At 50.2% G+C, this 19374-nt stretch overlaps 8 protein-coding genes across 8 annotated transcripts; 4 read left to right on the top strand and 4 right to left on the bottom strand.

The window, feature by feature from the left end:
• Positions 1 to 598: 598 nt before the first annotated feature.
• On the bottom strand, positions 599 to 2232 carry Asppvi_007979 (uncharacterized protein; the record flags this gene model as incomplete). Its single annotated transcript, XM_043303861.1, has 2 exons — positions 599 to 2104; positions 2182 to 2232. The coding sequence occupies 2 exons, from the start codon at positions 2230 to 2232 to the stop codon at positions 599 to 601; spliced, it is 1557 nt and encodes a 518-aa protein (XP_043159796.1).
• A 1569-nt stretch (positions 2233 to 3801) lies between these two features.
• On the top strand, positions 3802 to 5240 carry Asppvi_007978 (uncharacterized protein; the record flags this gene model as incomplete). The annotated part of the gene is made up of 6 exons (XM_043303860.1): positions 3802 to 3850; positions 3966 to 4369; positions 4421 to 4493; positions 4547 to 4593; positions 4680 to 4876; positions 4934 to 5240. 6 exons carry the CDS (start codon positions 3802 to 3804, stop codon positions 5238 to 5240), a joined length of 1077 nt encoding a protein of 358 aa, XP_043159795.1.
• An 860-nt stretch (positions 5241 to 6100) lies between these two features.
• dbp9 (ATP-dependent DNA/RNA helicase) lies at positions 6101 to 8134 on the top strand (the record flags this gene model as incomplete). The annotated part of the gene is made up of 4 exons (XM_043303859.1): positions 6101 to 6305; positions 6361 to 6437; positions 6499 to 6977; positions 7033 to 8134. 4 exons carry the CDS (start codon positions 6101 to 6103, stop codon positions 8132 to 8134), a joined length of 1863 nt encoding a protein of 620 aa, XP_043159794.1.
• Positions 8135 to 8381: 247 nt separating this feature from the next.
• On the bottom strand, positions 8382 to 10127 carry Asppvi_007976 (uncharacterized protein; the record flags this gene model as incomplete). Its single annotated transcript, XM_043303858.1, has 1 exon — positions 8382 to 10127. One exon carries the CDS (start codon positions 10125 to 10127, stop codon positions 8382 to 8384), a length of 1746 nt encoding a protein of 581 aa, XP_043159793.1.
• Positions 10128 to 10257: 130 nt separating this feature from the next.
• On the bottom strand, positions 10258 to 11362 carry Asppvi_007975 (tafazzin; the record flags this gene model as incomplete). The annotated part of the gene is made up of 3 exons (XM_043303857.1): positions 10258 to 10284; positions 10392 to 11190; positions 11253 to 11362. 3 exons carry the CDS (start codon positions 11360 to 11362, stop codon positions 10258 to 10260), a joined length of 936 nt encoding a protein of 311 aa, XP_043159792.1.
• A 754-nt stretch (positions 11363 to 12116) lies between these two features.
• Asppvi_007974 (mitochondrial 54S ribosomal protein mL60) lies at positions 12117 to 12658 on the top strand (the record flags this gene model as incomplete). Its single annotated transcript, XM_043303856.1, has 3 exons — positions 12117 to 12157; positions 12275 to 12504; positions 12606 to 12658. The coding sequence occupies 3 exons, from the start codon at positions 12117 to 12119 to the stop codon at positions 12656 to 12658; spliced, it is 324 nt and encodes a 107-aa protein (XP_043159791.1).
• A 476-nt stretch (positions 12659 to 13134) lies between these two features.
• Asppvi_007973 (uncharacterized protein) lies at positions 13135 to 14277 on the bottom strand (the record flags this gene model as incomplete). Its single annotated transcript, XM_043303855.1, has 1 exon — positions 13135 to 14277. One exon carries the CDS (start codon positions 14275 to 14277, stop codon positions 13135 to 13137), a length of 1143 nt encoding a protein of 380 aa, XP_043159790.1.
• A 3240-nt stretch (positions 14278 to 17517) lies between these two features.
• On the top strand, positions 17518 to 19181 carry Asppvi_007972 (cytochrome P450; the record flags this gene model as incomplete). Its single annotated transcript, XM_043303854.1, has 4 exons — positions 17518 to 17547; positions 17627 to 18733; positions 18790 to 18962; positions 19028 to 19181. 4 exons carry the CDS (start codon positions 17518 to 17520, stop codon positions 19179 to 19181), a joined length of 1464 nt encoding a protein of 487 aa, XP_043159789.1.
• Between the last annotated feature and the right edge of the window lie 193 nt (positions 19182 to 19374).

Here is a 19374-nt window from a genome sequence, read left to right as displayed (position 1 = left end):
CGGGAAGAGTATCCCACCTGTCCGATACTAGAGTGCGTAGCAGGCCTTTAGCTGATGCTAGGCCACCCACGAAATACCCAGCTCAAAAGCACCAACTATACGAGGCACCGCAAGCCACAAGCCATCCTTACAAGGACACCCATGCATTGCTACGAGCTGAGAGCTTGATCCGCGGAGAAGGAGACAGTGTACTCTACGGAGATCTGGGTGATACGGTAGATGTTTCACTTGTTGCAGAATCTGTCCATTGGGGAGTATAGATGTGTTTCGTTGTTATCAACCCTATAGACATTGAGGTACTGTAGTATTGTTGAGTTTTGGAGACTATGTGGCTGCCAATAGTCGTCGGGTCTGATTAGCTGGAACAAGGAAACCGAAATAGATAGGGTGCTCGTGAGGAGAAAAAGGGGGAGGGGTCGAATGACAGAAGACGAGAAATATTTGACAGATGCTATCGATGCGCCGGGTCCAATCCAGGTCTATATATGCCACATGCAAAGGAAGCCGAAAAATGCAAACATTAGATAAGAGATTTGGAGAGAATAAGAGAAAATGGGTAGACTATGGAAGTAATTGACGGAGCAATGAGAGGTAAGTATCATAAAGAAAGAGTGCGTAGATGTGCGGCGCAGGAGACCCCCTTTTTTGGGGTAATGCCGGGTTCAGACTTGCTTTTCTGTAGCCGAGGTCTGGTGGCCTTGCTTCTCTCCGTAGCCACAGTGTAATCGTAATCATCGGCTTGAGATAAAGTCTGCGGGGAGTTTCGAACTGTATCGTCCGAGAACCACACCGTCAGGGCCAAGCGACTGATATTCGAATCATCCCACCCTTCATCCGACAACTGCTGGAGTTCTGGGGCGGCTTTGAGGCGCGAGATCTCTACCGACGAGTGTCGGAGTTGATGCAGAAGCCACTTGTTGATGAACATGGCACTGCTGACTTTAGCAGACCCTGGCTCGTAGAAGGGGGAAGAGTCGTCAAGGGCGGACGTCTTCAGAGGATCTTTCATTTGGGATGCGACTTCTTCAAGGCCCATTCCGTAGAGAAAATCCACGTCTCCGGTATATTCTTCGGTCCGGAGTCCTCGTTCGTCGCAGATGGCCCGGAGATGGACAATGTCCAGCATTGTCTCGTTGAGTTCCTTCCGGATTTGCGTCCTCGACCTGTCGTATGACCGCAGGAATTGTAGAGACTCCTCATCCAAAGAGATGTTGAGCGAACTTCGTAGCCTTTGTTTGTCAACAATGGTGTACCATTGTGAATCAAGCTCCGCCAAGCGCTCTTGTAGTATCCGCGCATCTCCTACTCGTGAGAGGTAATCCACTACGGCAGGTGGGTATTCCAGAGGCTCCTCACGGGAAGAGAGTGCGCCATCATCGGAGGCGCAGCTTTCAGCCTGAGGGGTTACCTTCGATAGTCCTTGTGGCGACTCACGCAATGATTTCGCAAACCGCTGCATAGACTGGATGAGCACGTACTCATCTTGATCCAGCTCGTCTTCCGCCCGATGATACGTTTGCTCCAGGTCCAAGTAAGATTCCGTTGCCGACTGAAGCTCTTCAATCAAGTCGGCTAGCTGGTGATCTTGCGCAAGGAGCGAGTTGAGTCTCTTCATCAGCACAGCTCTATGCTTTCCCTCATCTTCTCGCTTGTAGCGTAGAGCAACGCGCATTTCTCGGGCCCGAAGCCTTCTAGCAGAGACATCCTCTAGTTGTTCGATCAGCCGCCCACTTGCGGTTTTGTATTCAAGTGGCGGCACATGGTCATGAGCTTCGCTGGGCTGGTTTGAAGCTTGCGACTTCCAATCCTGTCCCCGGCTTACCTGTAGATCATCTGAATGCTCCGTTGGGTTTGTTGGAGATGGCAAAATATCGGCATCTGTGTCCCTAAAGGAACCGCTATTAGAACCGGCCAGTCCGTGCAAGTGTCTGCTCACGATACTGTTGCGCTCTGCATGATCATCGTGACCCCCCAAAGTACCAGGTTGAGATAGCCTCCTGTGGGGAAACTTTAGGAACGACGTTGTTCCTGGATCTGGACCCGGTGGATCGGCATGAAGATCCAGCTCCACAATGCTAGAGGGCCGAATGTCCCCTCTCTTCCTCTGTGCATTATGCAAATTTTTAAGTCACTTGGAGAGCGCTGAAAGACAAGGGTAACAACTGAAGATAAGCGACTCACCCCTTTGTAGGTTGGATTTGGATCCTTCATCCGGCCCGGCCAAGACCCCATCTTGCAACGACAACAGACCAGGTAGTTGAAGCTTCCCTAATGTTTACATCTTCTCGGTCTAGGAGACCGGCAAGAGAGCGTAGAAAGGAGATCAACTGTGGATCAAAATTTCTCTTCTAGCCCACGTGTGTATCGATCGTTGGACTACTGTGTTGTTCAACGACAGAAAAAGGGGGGGTTAGGCCGGAATGCTTTTCTGTTTACTCTGGGCCTTGGTGCTTCACATTTCTCCCGAAATTTGACCAGCACCAATATAATACTGATTCGGTCCGCCTCMTTATTGTTTGCTTTTCCCCCGGTAATCCTATTCTTTCATATGTTTTGCTTCTTGTCTTTTGGGTCATTTTCCAATAAGCCGGATGAAAGGGATATTGCCCATCTATTCCCTCCTTCCTTGCCTGGATGTGTCACGTTGATGAGTCTTATAGGCGGATGCCGGCATCAACTTTGTGCAACTCCCAATCACCAGGCGGGAAGGGTGACAGGCATCATTTCCTGTAACTCGCAGTTCTTCCCATGACTGCCAACAATTGAAAGATTCAGATTCTTGAAAGGACAAAAGATATTGATGACAGCCTTGCGAGAGTGTTTCATGAGTCGTGGCTTTCGACCCACACGGGAGTGTTCGGCCTTCCCGTGCCGTCTCATTGGCGCTACTGATTCTGTGAAGCTGGTGATGCGCTACTGAGGGTCTTCTACTGGTCAGACGGACCAACCCGTGTAGTCTCCGTTCGAGGTGCAGTAGTAGTTCCTGTCAGACCCCTCCCCATTTCTGGAGAGCCCATGAACTAAGCTAATCAATATCGATGGATAGCAGAGCGTCCATATGCCAACCCCTTTCGAGGCCAATCAAGAAAAAGAGGGTGCTTATCCCGGACCTCGTAAAGCCAGATGCGACATTCCTGGGTCGATTGTCATGTGCGACATCTCATCTACGAGTAGAATTCGGACAACAAAGTAGCCACACATACCTGGCGCTGATCGTGCATCAAAGCTGTTCGGTCAACCTGATCCTCCTACCAATATAGAGGGAAGTTAGTGACAGGAGAAGAGCCTCAATTTGGCTCCTTCAGCCCAGGTATATTCGGTATGGGTTGCCACGACCGCAGGGTTGCCTTTAAAGCAGCCATGCAGTCCAACAGTCCAACAGTTTGAGAGCTTCGACTATCGTGCCTACAGATATTCTCGATCCAAGTAGTTCGATAAATTCAAGCAGTGTGTGTTTTTCTGCAACTTTTGGGAAATGAAGTATGGCCAATTCTGCAAGAAGGCACCGTCATCAGCATCCCAGTGGTAGGGAGGCCTGTACGAACATCACCTCAGACCCGTCGCAGAAAGCTCATTCATGCATTTAGCTACTCAGCGTAACGACGGAGGACAGCGCGACCGATCAGCGAGACCCGAGGCGTCGAGTATAAGACGGTAGAGAGAAGATTCCATGCTTACTCACGGTCAATGCTGATGTGAATTGCTTAAGTGATGATGTTCCACGCGCGTCACCGGCTCTTTTCTACGGAAATGAAAGTGGTCGTCTTCAAAGGGACGACGAGACACTAGCATCCCCTTCATATGGCCTATCGACGGCTCGTCATGGTCGACAGTCGAGCAATTTTCCAGCGTATGTCGCAAGCATATACCTTATCTGGGAGATATGGACCATAATACGACGGTACTGACGGGAGGAAACTTGAATAGTGTTCAGAATATACAACAGAGCTCTCTGTGCCATTCAGCTTATGGCTCGACCCAGCCCATCAATTATCTTTCCCGTGCCTTCGATGAAGATGTGGCTGCTGAACGTGCATTCAACACCCAGAATAATTATCGCGCCTCTACTGGGGAATACAATTCTACTGCTTTTGCACATATGGGAACCCGTTTCCTAACCCCGGGATCCGGCGGCCTAGACAGCGATATTCTTGAAAGTCATGATTTTCAACCAGCAAGTCCTCACAGGCATCACCAGCATAATTCTTTTCCGTCATCTGGATACAGTCCACCTGTCTCGGCCCCCACGCGCAATCCTGGAGCGCATCAAAGTGCCAGTGGTCGACCGATGTACTCTCCTATGCCTGGAGTAGGTTCAGATCACGCGGAAACACACGGCACGCCCGAACAGAGCAGTCCTCCCCTTGGGGTAAGTGAACATTCGCAGTCCAGATACAACACATTCTAAGTGATAATGTAGACTCTGCGAAATCGAAAGGCATACACCATCCGCGGAGAACCACGCGGGGTGTATGAGCCAACTCTCGATTGGCGTATGTAACATATATTGCCCATGGCCCACCTTCAATCTTCTAATAATCTCTAGGCTACCAAGTGCAGAGACCTCCTGGCGACTTCTTTGTTGTGGGAAGGGTAAGGACTATATGAGGAGCCTCCAAGCCATCCTCTTTTCTGCAAACTCCTTTAGTACTGTATGCACTTTCTGACAACTTGTACAGGTCTTCGCAATCCTCTGGCATGAGGGCAAAGGACAACAGGGAACCGTAATCTCACAAGGGACCGTAATACCGGACTTCAACAGCCTAGGCAGATCCACCCAAAACCAATTCACCAGAGGCAGATTTGGAGAGGAGATCTTCAGCGGTATCCGGCGCATGGTGGTTGTTAAAGCGATGAGCCAATGCGCCTGGTGTGTGTAAGTCAAGCCCATTAAGGAGCTATCCTACCAACCAACGCTGATTATGCTGTTCAGACCCATCACCACTTATGGTGGCAAAGGAGTAGCCAAACCCGGCGTCGACCCAGCAAAACATGCCATTGTATATATGCGGGGATCTGTGCCGACCTGCAAGGCTGATGAGCCACGAATGACCAAGGAACCCTTGGAAGTCGAACCAGCGAGACCTGACGAGAGACTCGATGAGATGTCTCGTCTGAATTTCGGCAAGGTCTACACCGTCGAACATAATGTCAAAGTGCGCAATGTCGGGATGATATCCCGGATCTCAATGGTCAAATTCCGAGGCTATGCAAGTAATGAATTCAGACTCGACATTTAATGCAGCTTCAAGACGTCTCAAGTGCAATATCCCATACGGTCAAGGTTGATTGTTTTTGGTGCTCCAGGTGGAGACTTCCCCTGTGTCCCAACTTTCAGCTCCTTTTCCGAGCGAAATCTTCGAGATACGATCTCTATCGATACTTTCGTGGTATCCATTATACGTTCTCAGCAGGTTTATTTGTTGCTCAGCTTTTTGCCGCTCCAGGAGCATCAGCCCAACAAATTATGTGCATGAGCTGATGATACTGGTGCGGCTAATTTCTTATTGCCAGTCCTTTCCTCATTCCCACTTTTATTCGCGCTTCTCCATGTTCTTTTTGGGCTGGAAGGACGACTGTGTCACCGAATACGGATTTGCAAGGATACCATATTAACGACAGAGTTTTGACCTAGGCGACACGTGTTGTCAAGGCCGTTTATGGTCTATGATACGTCTTGAAGCACACCAGTGCAGAATTGTATCTGCGATTGTCTTCTCGGGCCACTTTCATGATTCATCTTGCTATCACTTGAGTGTTTAAAAAATACCTTTGCTTGTCAAACTGAAAGATGAGTTAGGATATAATCAGATTGTAAATCTTTTCTTAAACAACTGAGAAAAAGTATGTTCAAAGCTGTTAGAGGAAAGAGTAATACAAATTGAAAAGAATATCGAGATCATTGTATGGATCAGGCCAGAGGGAAGTGGCACATCAAAGGAGTAAATAGTGGAGACAATAATACTGCCGCGGGAATCTCACCGCCCGACAGAATTTCTGAAACCGCCCGAACGAGGAAAACTTTCCAGTCTGCAATATCCTACAATCAAGTCAGCTTCAAAGGTCTTTTTCAACGGTTTTTGGAACGTTGTCTCTCAAAATGAAACGCAAGCTTGATGCCAATGACGTCCCTTCGGCAGAGGTTGCAGAGGAAAAGGAGACAAAACATGCGGACAACACAGATTTCGAAAGCCTCAATCTCGATCCCCGACTGCGCCAAGCTTTGATCAAAGAACAATTCACAAAGCCTACTCCAGTTCAATCTAAAGCCATCCCTCTCGCTCTTGAGGGCAAGGATATCCTAGGTAAGCATAGAAGGTCCAAGTATATGTTGTGGTTTGACACCGCTAATGAAATCAGCCCGTGCGAAGACAGGTTCTGGAAAGACTGCGGCCTATGTCCTCCCAATCTTACAGACGGTCCTTCAGAAGAAAGCTGTATGTTATCCTGAGGTTCATATTCAAGGAGAAGAAAGCGCTAAGACGCATAATTGTTCAGGCCGATCCCTCGCTAAAGGCTACGACTGGCCTCATCCTCGTTCCCACCCGAGAGCTTGCAGAACAAGTTCAGAATGTCATCACGAAATTTTCTGCATTCTGCGGCAAAGATGTTCGTTCCGTGAACCTTACACAGAAAGTTTCCGACGCTGTGCAGCGCACCATGCTCGCCGATTACCCGGACCTAATTGTGTCCACTCCCGCTCGTGTGATTGCCAATCTTGGTACTTCGGCTCTGTCATTGGAAAATTTGACGCACCTTGTAATCGATGAAGCGGATCTGGTTCTTTCGTATGGTTATGATGAAGATATCAATGCATTGGCGAAGGCGATCCCGCGTGGTGTGCAGACTTTCCTCATGAGTGCAACTCTCACGTCGGAAGTTGATACCCTGAAGGGCTTGTTCTGTCGGAGTCCTGTGATTCTKAAGTTGGAAGACAAGGAGGATGAAGGTGCAGGTATCAGTCAGTTTGTTGTTAGGTATGATCAACTGTCCTATCTGACATGCTTGGACTCTGGCTAACGCTTGTGCCAGATGCGCGGAAGACGAGAAGTTCCTCCTTACCTACGTCATTTTCAAACTACAGTTGATTAAAGGCAAGGTCATTATCTTTGTTGGCGATATTGACCGTTGTTATCGTCTCAAGCTCTTCCTAGAGCAATTCGGCATCAAAAGCTGTGTCCTCAATTCCGAGCTGCCCATCAATTCTCGGATTCACGTTGTGCAGGAGTTCAACAAGGGTGTTTACGACATCATCATTGCAGCGGATGAGCAAGAAGTGATGGGATCGCGGACATCTTCCAAGAAATCCAAGGAGTCCACTGGCGGAGATAACGATGAGGCCGGGGACAAGATGGGCTCTAGTGAAGACGAGGATAACGAAACAGAACAGACCGGCAAATCTGCCCGCCCTGAGAAACGCCGTAAGACATCAGGGAAGGCCAAGGATTACGGAATATCCCGCGGCATTGATTTCCAGAACGTCGCATGTGTTCTGAACTTCGACCTCCCCACCACTTCAAAGTCCTACACTCACCGCATCGGCCGTACAGGAAGAGCCGGCAAGGCCGGCATGGCGCTATCATTTGTTGTGCCAGCGGACGAATTCGGCAAACACAAGCCCACCAGTTTCCCAACCGCCAAGCACGACGAGTCCGTGTTGGCGAAGATCGTCAAGAAACAAGCCAAACTCGGCCACGAGGTGAAACCATACCACTTCGAGATGAAGCAGGTCGATGCCTTCCGGTATCGTATGACAGATGCCCTTCGCGCAGTCACACGATTGGCCATCCAGGAAGCCCGTGCGCGCGAGATCCGCCAGGAGCTGGTCAAGAGCGAGAAGCTCAAGCGACATTTCGAGGAGAACCCCGAGGAACTCAAGCAACTGCGTCATGACGGCGAGCTTCGCGCCGCGCGTATCCAACCACATCTGAAACACATTCCGGATTATCTGATGCCGACCAAGGGAAGGAAGGGCATCTCCAGCGAGGACGTCGGGTACGTTGGTTTCAGGAAATCGGGAGACAATCGGATTCGCAAAGCTAGAGAGAAGAATCGCGGTAAGGGTAAGGGGCGGAAACCGTCCGGCGTGAGGAAGGTGGACCCGCTCAAGACCTTCAATCGGGGTCGCAAGTGATATGTTGATGGATGTGTCTTTCATGATAGATCTGGGAGGGAATACAAAAGTTTGAAATGGCTGCATAATCTTGTACATACAGGCGATCCTAAATCTATAGATACCAAATGCGATTTTCTAGTGACCTAGGTTCTATGCAAGGCGCCGCCAGGCTTCGATCAAAAGTCGTCAGTGTAAAGTATCATTTGATGTCTTAAAGGGATATGCTCTGTATATACTGTAATCGGCTTCTGTACGGGGTGCAGCATCACGGGACAAAGCTTCGATAGTCAGTCCCAAGTAATTTCTTAAGGGTGCCAGCATCCAATCCCTCCAGGCCAAAAGAGAAATGCACCCACTTTCCTCGTCCGCTCTGTCGAAGCTGCAGAACACTTCTCTGCACCGCTTTCGCAGAACGCAGAGTCTCTCGGTAGTACTCCAATTCCTTCGCACGCCTGTACTTGATGCGCTCAATCTCGACATCCCACGGAAGATCCGAGATATCGGACGGAGCGGGAGATGGAGCATGAATGGACGAAGCGAGGGATCGCGACGGTCGCTCAGCTGTGCCGCTTTGCGGTACGGCAAACTCACTGTCATCGATACGAGGGAGCCACCCAGCTCCTAATCGGACATACTCGATATCCCTCCATGATCCGTTCCATTCGGGACCAGAGGGTAGTGCCTCGCCGTCCGGGCTGACGCCTTCCCAGGTCAACGCGGGAAACCAGTCCCCGCAGCCTTCGAGATCCAGCCACTTCAGACAATATGTTACGCGCGAGACCCTGCGCAGAATGGCAGCTGCTTCGGCCCAGTTGTTCTCCATTCCAGAGTAAGAGTCAGTACCCCCATAGGCGAAGGTGAGGGATCTTTGGGTGGGATGCCTAATGCGCGTGTTCATAGCGTTCGGCGTAACTGTTGGTAAAGGCCAGTGCGCCAAAGAGAGATGAGTAATTGTTGATAGATGCGATAGGAGGTCGACAAGGGAGTTCCAGTTCGCAGCCGCGGGTTTGGGGTGCGCTAAGGAGAGGAAGCGCAGATTTTGGAAGCGAAGGCCCTGGCTTAATGCCTTGGGTATGGGCATATTAGGATTTTCATCCATCAATTCATCTTCTTCGTCATCAATCTCTTCCCATGATGATGGAACAGGCTCTTTAGCCTTGCCTTGTGCAAGACTTGCTCCTGACTTGTTCGAGAGGAAAAGTTCATGTGAGAGCTGTTTTATAGTCATCCAGCGCCCTAATGCACTGCTCAAATCCAGACGCGAGACCTCTGAGTCGCCATCCTGGGCTGTATCCCCTGCATCCCCACTCTCATAGCCATCGGTACTGAATTTCTCAAAAAGTGGCTTCAGCCCATGCATCAGCCCTTTCAGAGGCTGGTCTCTCGCATAGATAGCAATATAGCTCAGCAGCAGAATCTTAACATGACTGGGCAGCACAGCCAGGAATTGCCCATCGTATTCGATATGCCACGCCCAGTGCGACGCCATGGTCTTCAGAACCATGTGCAACAAGTCCGACTTGCGCGGGAACGTCGTTCCCGGAAGCCGATCCAGTCGGTATATGATCCTTTCAACTCGCGCAGCATGTGTAGCATTCAGATCTTCATCAGATGTATCAGCATCATGACTCCCCAAAAGCCAGCTCTGGGGAGGAGGCGGTCCAGGAGTCCTCCGCAGCCGTCGTCCAGTCACTCCGACGCGGCGTGCTTCCGGGCGGGGACGAGGTGGCGGGGTTTCAGGGAGCTCTAGCAAGTTCCGTAGTGACGGATGGACAGATCGCGGAGCGACAAATCGGGTTGGACTGCCAGCGCCATCTTCAGGCGAGCGGGAAACCTGTGTGCGACGAAGGTGGTTGATCAGGTCGTTGACCGATGGTGTTGATGTGCTCGAGGACGAGGCCTGCGAAGCTTGAAACCGTTCATTTTGGTTACGAGGACCGGATGAAATTAAAGTATGATGAGCGGGACTGACAGGCTTCGCGAATGAGTGTTTGTGGTGCTTTTTGGGCATAGAGAATATGGTTACAGAGAGGAACGAGGTGCAGGTGGGGTGTTGACGGAGCGGCGTTGGAGAAGCTCGGGGGAAGCTTGGGGGATTTGTATTTAGCCGTGGATGATTTCGCCCCCTCAGCCAGAAGAGGTCAGGGCTGGACTCGACTCCGGAACAACTAAACGACGTTCTATATCCTCAATTTTATGTACACGGACCATTCGTAATCTTACATATGTACTTGAGGAACAAAGAGTAGGCGAGCCTGACTCATATATCCCTTACCCATGACTCATCTTTCATTTTGCCTTCCCGTTGCGGACCTTCTTGAATCCAGGTCTCCGCGAGACCGTGCTTGGGGTCTTCGTCGGAGAGGCCCCTTGTCCGTCTTACCTCCAAGACAAGATCCCGGACCTTCTTGGTAACCTCCTTTCGCAGCTCGACGGCTTCTTCCCCGTGCAGCAGTTCGTCGCTAAGCACCCCTAGGGGAAGGTTGCGAGACTCCGGTGACGCCAACTCAGCCTTGGCTTTGATCTCACGCCATCTTCTTCTCATGTCGCCAAAGACAGCCTCTGAATCCACCTTCTTTCCAAATGTAATGCTAATCTCCTTGCCTACTCGAGGAAGAAACCGAGGAAAGCCACGGCTTTCGTGCATGACTTGGTCAAATCCCTCCAACCAGATTGGGACAACGTCAGGACACTCGTTTGCTTCCAGTATCAGTCGAGCGACACCCCACTTGAAATAACGCATCGTTTTGTTCGCAGCCTGGTGGATTTTCCCCTCAGGAAAGATGTGGATCCAGGAGTATGAGTTGCAGGCGTAGGCAGACGGCGCTAGATGTGAATCCATTCCAGTAGTGGTGTAAGCCGTGGGAAGATCCGAGAATGGGTCGACGCAGACGTTCTCTATGCTCCAGTGCTGCCTTTCGGGAGGCGGGAGGTGTGGATCTGGAGGGAACGGCCCCTTCGACAATAACCGGATAGCCTGGGTTACGGCTGGCTGTGCCAAACCGCCATGGGGCGAATGTGCTAGTCGATGGGTGGGTAGGACTTGGCCCATCGTGAAGAAGAGAGCGAGAGGTCTACTCAAGTCCGCTTGGTTAGCCGCAACACCATGACCAGATCGTGGGTTGTTTCAGCGTACCGGCTTTGATAACAGATATCATGGCTGCCAAAGCCCCATCTCTTGTTGGACGAGGAAAGTCCAAAATTCCACCGTAATGGAATTGCTCCCCACATGATCGGATCATCCATACTGCTCGAGTCAGCGACAACGGTAAGCTTCGTTGAAGTCGCAGATGGGTGTCGCCTCAAGCTTCAAGGCGCATCGTACGTACGTACACGCTTATATGGTTCGAGACTGTCAACATCAATCCTATGTCAGCAATTGATCTCCACGCAGCGACCATATAGAGGCAGAGAATATTTGTAGAGTAAAGAGGATAGATACCTGTCAGCAAACCCCTCGTTCTTCGCGTTGTATCCTGTCGAGATTGGAGTAATTCCAGAAAGGACTCCAAGCCGTTGATTTCTGGACGACTACACAAATACAAGAACGAACGGCATAAACCAGCGACTCCGAGAATCGTCGTAGCCGAAAGCGCTCTCCAAGGGAGAGACGGGCAGTCGCCCGTCGCGCTGCGATCCGTAGAACGGGACATGGTATGCAGCTCTACCGAGAAGAATCCATGGACAAGGTAGATGAACAACAGATACAGCGAGAACAAAAGACAGCAGCACTTGAGGATGCCAACAAGGGCCAAACAATGATTCAAGTGCAACGAGGGGGAGAAACCTACATAGCTCCCCAGACGGAGACGAGAGGCGTGAAAGCAAGAGACGCCTTCATTGGCTTTGACTTTTGCGGCCGCGGAGATGGAGGCGAGCACGGACCACCCAGCACCTCCGAACCTCCAGAGGATTTTCGCCCCGAATCTGCCCATCACCGACAGCGACAGTGCTATTCTTGCAGCATTTTCAGCGACCACCTTGACAGGATACCGTCAAGATGTTCAAGGTCTCGTCACCGCTCTTCTCGGGTCTTCTCTGGTATGCCCCAAGCCTTCGATGCAACCTCTGCAGCCTCTGCAGTGGTTCTTCCGCTGCGTTTTTTTAAATTCCATAAAGCACGGGACTAACGATTGACACCTTGGACCGAACGAACAGGAAGATCCCGTGGCGCATTTCACAACCTCAGAAAGCGCGGCAAAGAAAGCGTCTACGCCATGTTGACCGGGTGGTCGATACCCTGAGCGCCGCCTTGCGACGAAACGGCGAGAGCACAAAAGCCGTCGATCGGTGGTATGCGGAAATGCCTCGGGAGGAAGAGATGTTGCCCAAGGACAAGTACACGCTGTTCGATAAGAAGGAAAAGACCTATCGGAAGGGTATTCACAGTATGTTTGTCTCATCACTGACACTACTACACTCTCCGTGGCCGCTTTGCACCTGTTTTCTCTCCAGGCGAAGACAAGGATGCTGACAACTCTCTCTTCAGAACTGCCCAAGTGGACGAGAGTCAGCCAACGCTTGAACCCTCCTGGTTTCTAAGTTCTCTTCTTCGACGCACGATACTCTTCAGAACCGTCCATACGATCCGCTGAAAATGTTTGTACAATACACCACAGCCCTTATCGCCTAGATCCTCTGATGAAGATGAGGTTGAGCTAGAAGGGATACAGGGAAGCAAATCGGAGTTCTCGGCTATTGGGAAATTACACATTGACTGCGATGGGTTTTCAATTCGGCTTACAATGCATTCATACAAATATGAGAGCACATTTCACACTCACAGATCTCGTTTCTTGCTAAGATGATATCTTGATCATACTCGTATAACAATAAATGATAAGTTGGGACCTAGAACACTCGGCGAAGAGAGTGGAAGTTCTCCCGGTAGAGTCAATATGATATCTATGTGGCCTATGGACGGCAGACCGCTTCGTCAACCTCTCCGAATTTCGCCGGTATCTGGTGCAAGGCTTGGAGAAATGTCCGGCTGCTGGTACCTCTTACGCGACATCTGTTTAGGGAGTATTCAAAGCTTCATTTGTTATGGCCAGGAAGTACCGGGTAAGTCCAACCGCTACCTCCTTCATCCTTGTTCGATTGGCCCTCCCTTCATAGATCGCTTTACGGATTCGATAACCGCGGCGCACCCGCTGCCAGTCCCCGAGGGTCTCTTGCCATCCTGCTCCTCCTTCGTAGTATGCGTCTTGCTGCGTGGTTGGCATTGCAAAACCTTGTGGGGGCCTTCGAAGTATCCAACTTGCGGGATCGACTTTCCCATCCGGTGGTTCATCTGTTGAGCCTTCAAGTAACGCGACGCTCTTGATGACATCTCGGAGACCTGACGCCCGTCGATTCCGATTGACAGCAGCCCTCCATGAGTTCAAATGAGGTGTGTTGGCTGTTTTGCAAGTGCTCTCGGGATATTTAGGTCTTGGCCCCCAGCGAGGTATTGGATATGGAGAATTGAATCGTGGATCTCCCCAAAGACGTCTTGCTTCAATGGGGACCCGTGAAATAGGATCGAGTACAACCCAAGTTTCCCTATTGAGCCAGTGATTGGCAAGCAAGGCAAAGTGAAAAGGCCTACGACCAGGACTAAGCTGTACCAAGAGCCATTCCAATTTTCGACTCAGGTCGTGCGCTAGCCTCACCTCCCAGGTGCTCAGACTCTGTAAATGTACCTTTCTACGTGCCAGGTGCCTAGCTTTCGAATGACGTTTTTCGCGAAGCTTCGTTGTGCTGTTGGTGATTCCATGCAAGCTCCGCGGCCTCTCTACACGATCTGAGCGCGGAGAGCTCTGAACGGCACCAGAGGACGCAGCCTCAAGACCCGAGCCTCTGACTTCTGCAATTCGACATGAACTATTATCGACGCGAAGTTGTCCCTTGAAACGTCGGTGCTCAGCTTCAGAATCCTGTGCGCCCTTATTCGATATTTCTTGTCTGTCATGATCAACGTGTCGTTTTATGGATACGGCGTGGCTGGATTCGTCGGAGGAGAGATTGGCGATCCTTCTTCCATAGGTCTTTGAGACCACTCCCAACAATGCAGTTTGTTCGGACGAAAAACTGCTGAGGAGCCCAGACTCGGGGCTTCCGGGAGGCCCGAGGAGCGGGCACTGGTTGTAACGGATGCATTTTGACGTTTGAAGTTCCATTCGAGCGGACCACATCTGGTATGCCAGAGCACGAGGTCTCTTCTGAATTGAGCAAGAGGCAACTTCCCCATGCCTGAAATTCTGAGCAGTATAAAGCCCTTCTGAGCGATCTATGAGCCTTGAACGACCGGGTTCTGTACTCAGTAGACATGGCATGGAAAGATTTTGTCGCAGCGCTGGGTTGCGATTCGGGAAGAGGAGGACCATCTGGTTGCGTTTGCGTACGTATATTGAATGGTTCAATGGCAAGAGCATTCCACCATGATTATAGAGTATGCGGAGATCTCGGATTTGGATTGTGTCAGTCGTGGAATTTCGCTCGAGTCTTCTAGCTAGTTGTGTTGATGCAATGGGCGATAATTGAGAACGATCGGACATTGACATCTGACTCGATGATATATTATGAGAACCTTGTCTCTCTGATGATTTGAACACAGGCCTGCACAGGTTCAGAGTTGAATGAGTGTTCATTCCTGCGCAGAGAGGTTCCGCTATGTTTTCACCAGGCGCCGAATAACGCCCAACTGAAGGACCAGGGTTCCAGATAGCATCCGCCGTCGTGAATTCGTAGCTTCTAAAGCATTTCGGCACCCATCGGAGGAATCTTCGCCTTTCCTTGTACTTTTCCAGCTCCTTTTGGCCAGGATCCCACCAGACCCAGCGAAAGTCGGCCTTGGACGATCTCCACGCGGTCCAGTCATGCAATCTTTGGAAAAAGTTTTGGAAAAGCCTCTTGTGGAACTCGTGCCGTTGCAATGGTACCCAGCCATACCAGGTCCTCGCATAGCGAGTGTTAACCGTCTTTCCTTGCCTGACGACTCGGTCCCGCGTGAGAAATCGAAAGAATTGACCAATTTTCCAGAACAAAACCGCCAGCACAAATATGCAGATAGTTCCCACGAACAGTTGAATGAGTACCCTCAAACTAATGTACCTTGTGACCCGTATTGGTCGTACGTGAGCGCTTTTGGAAGAGTGGGAAACAGAAAAGGATTGATAGTATCGCGTGTGAAGGACAGGCGCCATCTGAGAGATAACCGAGCGTCGGCCAGATGTTCATCGTGATAACAATACTGTTCTTAGATGCGAAGTGTTCCATATTGCATATCGCATGGTGGTTGAAGTCAACGTCACGACACGTGAGCGAGGGCGCAGAGAGCCGTTGAGGCCCGAAAGGGAAGGAAGGCGTCTTTCCGTCTCCCTTTCTACTTCGAGGACTGCAACAGATCTACTCTGCCGGGGCCGACCAAGTGAAACATCCGGTGTGGTTTTTCTCACATGATATACGCTTGCTGCTTGGTGATATTGAATGCATGATCCATAGTTCCAGGTTGTACCAGACCATTAGTCAAGCCAGAGCATTATTTCCGCATACACCAGGTTCATGCCAATGCAATTGCGCGGCCCTACTAAGAAAGGCTGGCAGACCTGCCTCTGATTCACGTGTCATTACTTCGGCCGCTTATCATCAGAAGTCAGCTACCGCTTCAGTGTGAACTGGTAGGGCCAGGCAAAGTTGTGCTCATTATCATAGGCCACAGACATGCAGATTTGAAGTGGCTATAGACCCTTCGTGGGAAACCTTCTAGTGGAGATCTAAGGATAGCAGGGGATACATGCAGAGGGCTTTATTAATAAACACCTGGAGATAGGAAAGGCTGGCAAGATTAGCAAAGGTAATGGCTGGTTCCAAGGGACAATACCTGTGAGCTCAGCACACAGGTATTGAGCATAGCAGGGTGCTTAAGAATAAGGTAAAGAAAGTAGCACAGGGGGGGGGGGGGGGGGGGGGGGGGTAATGGTGTCGCTGCCAACAGGAATGACAAGGGTGGTGTTGATCTCCAGCTCCTTGACAGACTTGGATATAGACATAGGACACTCAGTATTATGACCGCTGATGTAGGTCCGGAAATTATTCTTAGTAATACTGTCATCATCAAGTCTGTGCAACCTCTCCTAAACATTGGTATAGTTGCACTGCAGATGCTCCTCTCCCTTGTGCAAATAGTAGACAGGCCTAAACAGGATCACGGGGGAAAGAATATGCCCAAAATGTCTATAGTTAAAAGTAGTGGGTGGATGTAAATGAAATTGATCAGCAGCATTACTGAGTGTGACAATGCTTGTTTGCAGAGATAGATGGTCTCCTGAAGGTAAACGTAGTGATGATATTGAAAGTAAGTAAGTTAAACCACTGCCTAATATTAACTGGCTGCTTGCCACACTTAACCCACTGGTCCATGCACTTGAAAAACAGAACGATGTGCTCCTGACCCTCATCTTCTCAAGCCATTCAATCAGGAGGTCGAGACACAAACTTCTCCTGTAGCTGGGACGCAGGCATGATCACAGTGGGCTGGCCCCCTTCGGAAAATAGTGGATGTGGATCAGTCATAGGTAATTATATCATGCTTCTCAAGCATCTCCAATAGTAGTAGTCGCCCGACAAACTTGGGGTGTTTGGCATTGTAATGGATGGTTGGCACTATGTCCTCAGAGACAAGTCGGCCAGGCGCACCCCGTCGACCGCCACGCGTCTAGTTTCGAGGCGATTGCATTGGATAGGGAGTAAGTCATCGCTTAGAGCCTTCTAGCCGAGGTCAGGGTTATACTTGCGCGTGAAATTGTTACCTCTGATATCCCTTGAGATCACCGCTCAATGTATATATAGGTAAAGCGGGGTTGAACTCATAGATAGCTAGTTTGGGTCAACGTGATTCATATGTGACAATTATCCGATTTTGATGGAGCAGAGAATGCAGTGCTTATCCATGCTAAACTTTTAGTGTCAAGAGTGTCTGTCAATCGGTTGATCTCCGTCGGATTTGTCCGGCGATAACACAACGTCTTCGACCTAAGCATAAAAATATGCGCCATACCGGCTCCACTGACTGTAAGCGACCGCTATGGGCGTGCTTGGAATCGATTAACCTCAGGAGTCATGAGCCCGTGCATAAGTGGGGAGGATATCGTTGTGAAACTGGACTTATGCCACCCCACTTTGACATACATCGGTCTATCAAGCCGGCAAGCGTCTAGTCTAGCTCTAGCTCTAGCTCTAGCAATGTAGCAAATGTCACACACAAGGGTTAGAAGCCAATGAGCGAATAAGCACGATCTGCTAAGCCCTCCAGTGATGCTACCTCGGTGAATCCGTTTGTGGGCAGATATTTAAGGCAGTGTCCGTCCTGGAACAGAGTCCAGACGATGCAACCTCCTAACAGACATAAGTAGAAAAAAATGACTCCAATATCTACCGTGCTATCCCTAGTAAGTGCACGTATCACCAGTGACTGCCTGACTGGAACTGTCCTGCAGATACTGCTGAGCTGACCACTGAGTATAATAGCTGGTAGCAGTTCTGTTTGGACAGGCCATCTACAATATCTATCTTCACCCGCTTCGAAAATATCCTGGTCCCAAGCTCGCGGCATGCACGAACCTCTGCTACATTTGGTGGACCATCTCCGGGAGAATACATGCCAAATTAAAAGAATTGCATGACCAGTATGGCGATGTCGTGCGCATTTCGCCCTCCAACTTGGTGTACCGAAGCGGCAACGCTTGGAAAGACATCTATGGTCACCGGAAACATGGTGCCAGTTCGTTCATCAAGGATCCCAAGTACTATATCCACAGCCCGAATGGCGGGCATATACTTACAGCGAGTGATGCCGATCACGCCAGACAGCGGCGGCTATTGTCTCATGCGTTCTCCGAGAAAGCGTTGAGAGAACAAGAGTCGCTCGTACAGCATTATGTGGATCTTCTCGTCGAGAAACTAAAAGCTGAATGCGCTGCTTCGCGGAGCACGGTGGATATGATGAAGTGGTACAATTACACCACCTTCGATATTATTGGAGATCTGGCCTTCGGAGAGCCGTTTGATTGCCTCCGGGACAATGGCTACCACCCCTGGGTGGAGATGGTTTTCCAGAGTGTGAAAATGAGCGTCTTCCTGAGACTCGTTCATCTTTATCCATTGTTAGAATCGCTGGTCAAGAAAGCCCTCCCCAAGAAAGCTGCGAGAATGCGGAATGAGCACTGGCGCATGAGTAAGGACAAAGTTGGTCGTCGTCTGGATCTGCAAACTAGCAGGCCGGACTTCATGTCCTACATTCTCAGATACAATGACGAACGAGGCATGACGCGGCAGGAGATAGAAGCGAATGCAGGTGTTTTAATTCTTGCTGGGAGTGAGACAACCGCTACCTTGCTGTCCGGGTGCACTTTCTATCTCCTGAAACACCCGGAAGTGTACAATAAGCTCGTCCATGAAATCAGGGGGGCTTTTGACAAGCAAGACGATATCACCTTCCTTACAGTGGCAAGACTCCCGTACTTGCACGCTGTTCTCGAAGAAAGCTTACGAATATATCCTCCTGTGCCAGGATATCTTCCAAGAAAGGTCCCGATGGGCGGCGCTTCCATTGATGGACAATATGTCCCAGGAGGTGTACGCCAAGTCTTGAAGATCATTTGTCACGTCCCTTCTGCTAACAGGTTCGGTAGGTCTCTGTGTCGGTAGTACCGTTCTCGGCGTCTCGGGCTGAATCCAATTTCGTCGAGCCTGAATCTTTTATTCCTGAGCGTTGGTTGGAAAACAGGGATCCTAAGTTTGAATCGGATAACCGAGAAGCCTCGCAACCCTTCTCTTTTGGTCCTCGAAATTGCCTAGGGAAGAAGTATGTGGCTGCAACCTCTTCCACCTCGAGTCATTACTGACAGGGATTTTTCTCGCTCGATACAGTCTCGCTTATGCCGAAATGCGCCTCATTGTCGCAAAGCTGCTCTGGAATTTTGACATGACACTCCATGAAGGCTGCCGCGACTGGGATGACCAGACATCATATATCATTTGGCAGAAGCCTTCCTTGATGGTGGGACTGAAGGCTGTCAGGTGAGCATTTACATATGCGGGAGCTCAAATAGTGCCCTTCTGCTTTGTGCGGTTTGTGTTCCAGTAGGCTATGTCAATACCCTCACTGGCGATGACATAGGGCTGGTGCCAAGGATAGGGCCTTTGCCTTTGTGTAACATTGACACAATTATTGTGTTGGCTGCTGATCCCCCTGCGTCTGATTAACGGAGAGAGCT

The sequence above is a fragment of the Aspergillus pseudoviridinutans genome (assembly GCF_018340605.1).
Source record: "Aspergillus pseudoviridinutans IFM 55266 DNA, scaffold_5, whole genome shotgun sequence".
NCBI lineage: Eukaryota > Fungi > Ascomycota > Eurotiomycetes > Eurotiales > Aspergillaceae > Aspergillus > Aspergillus pseudoviridinutans.
This window is presented reverse-complemented; position numbering and strand designations above follow the sequence as displayed.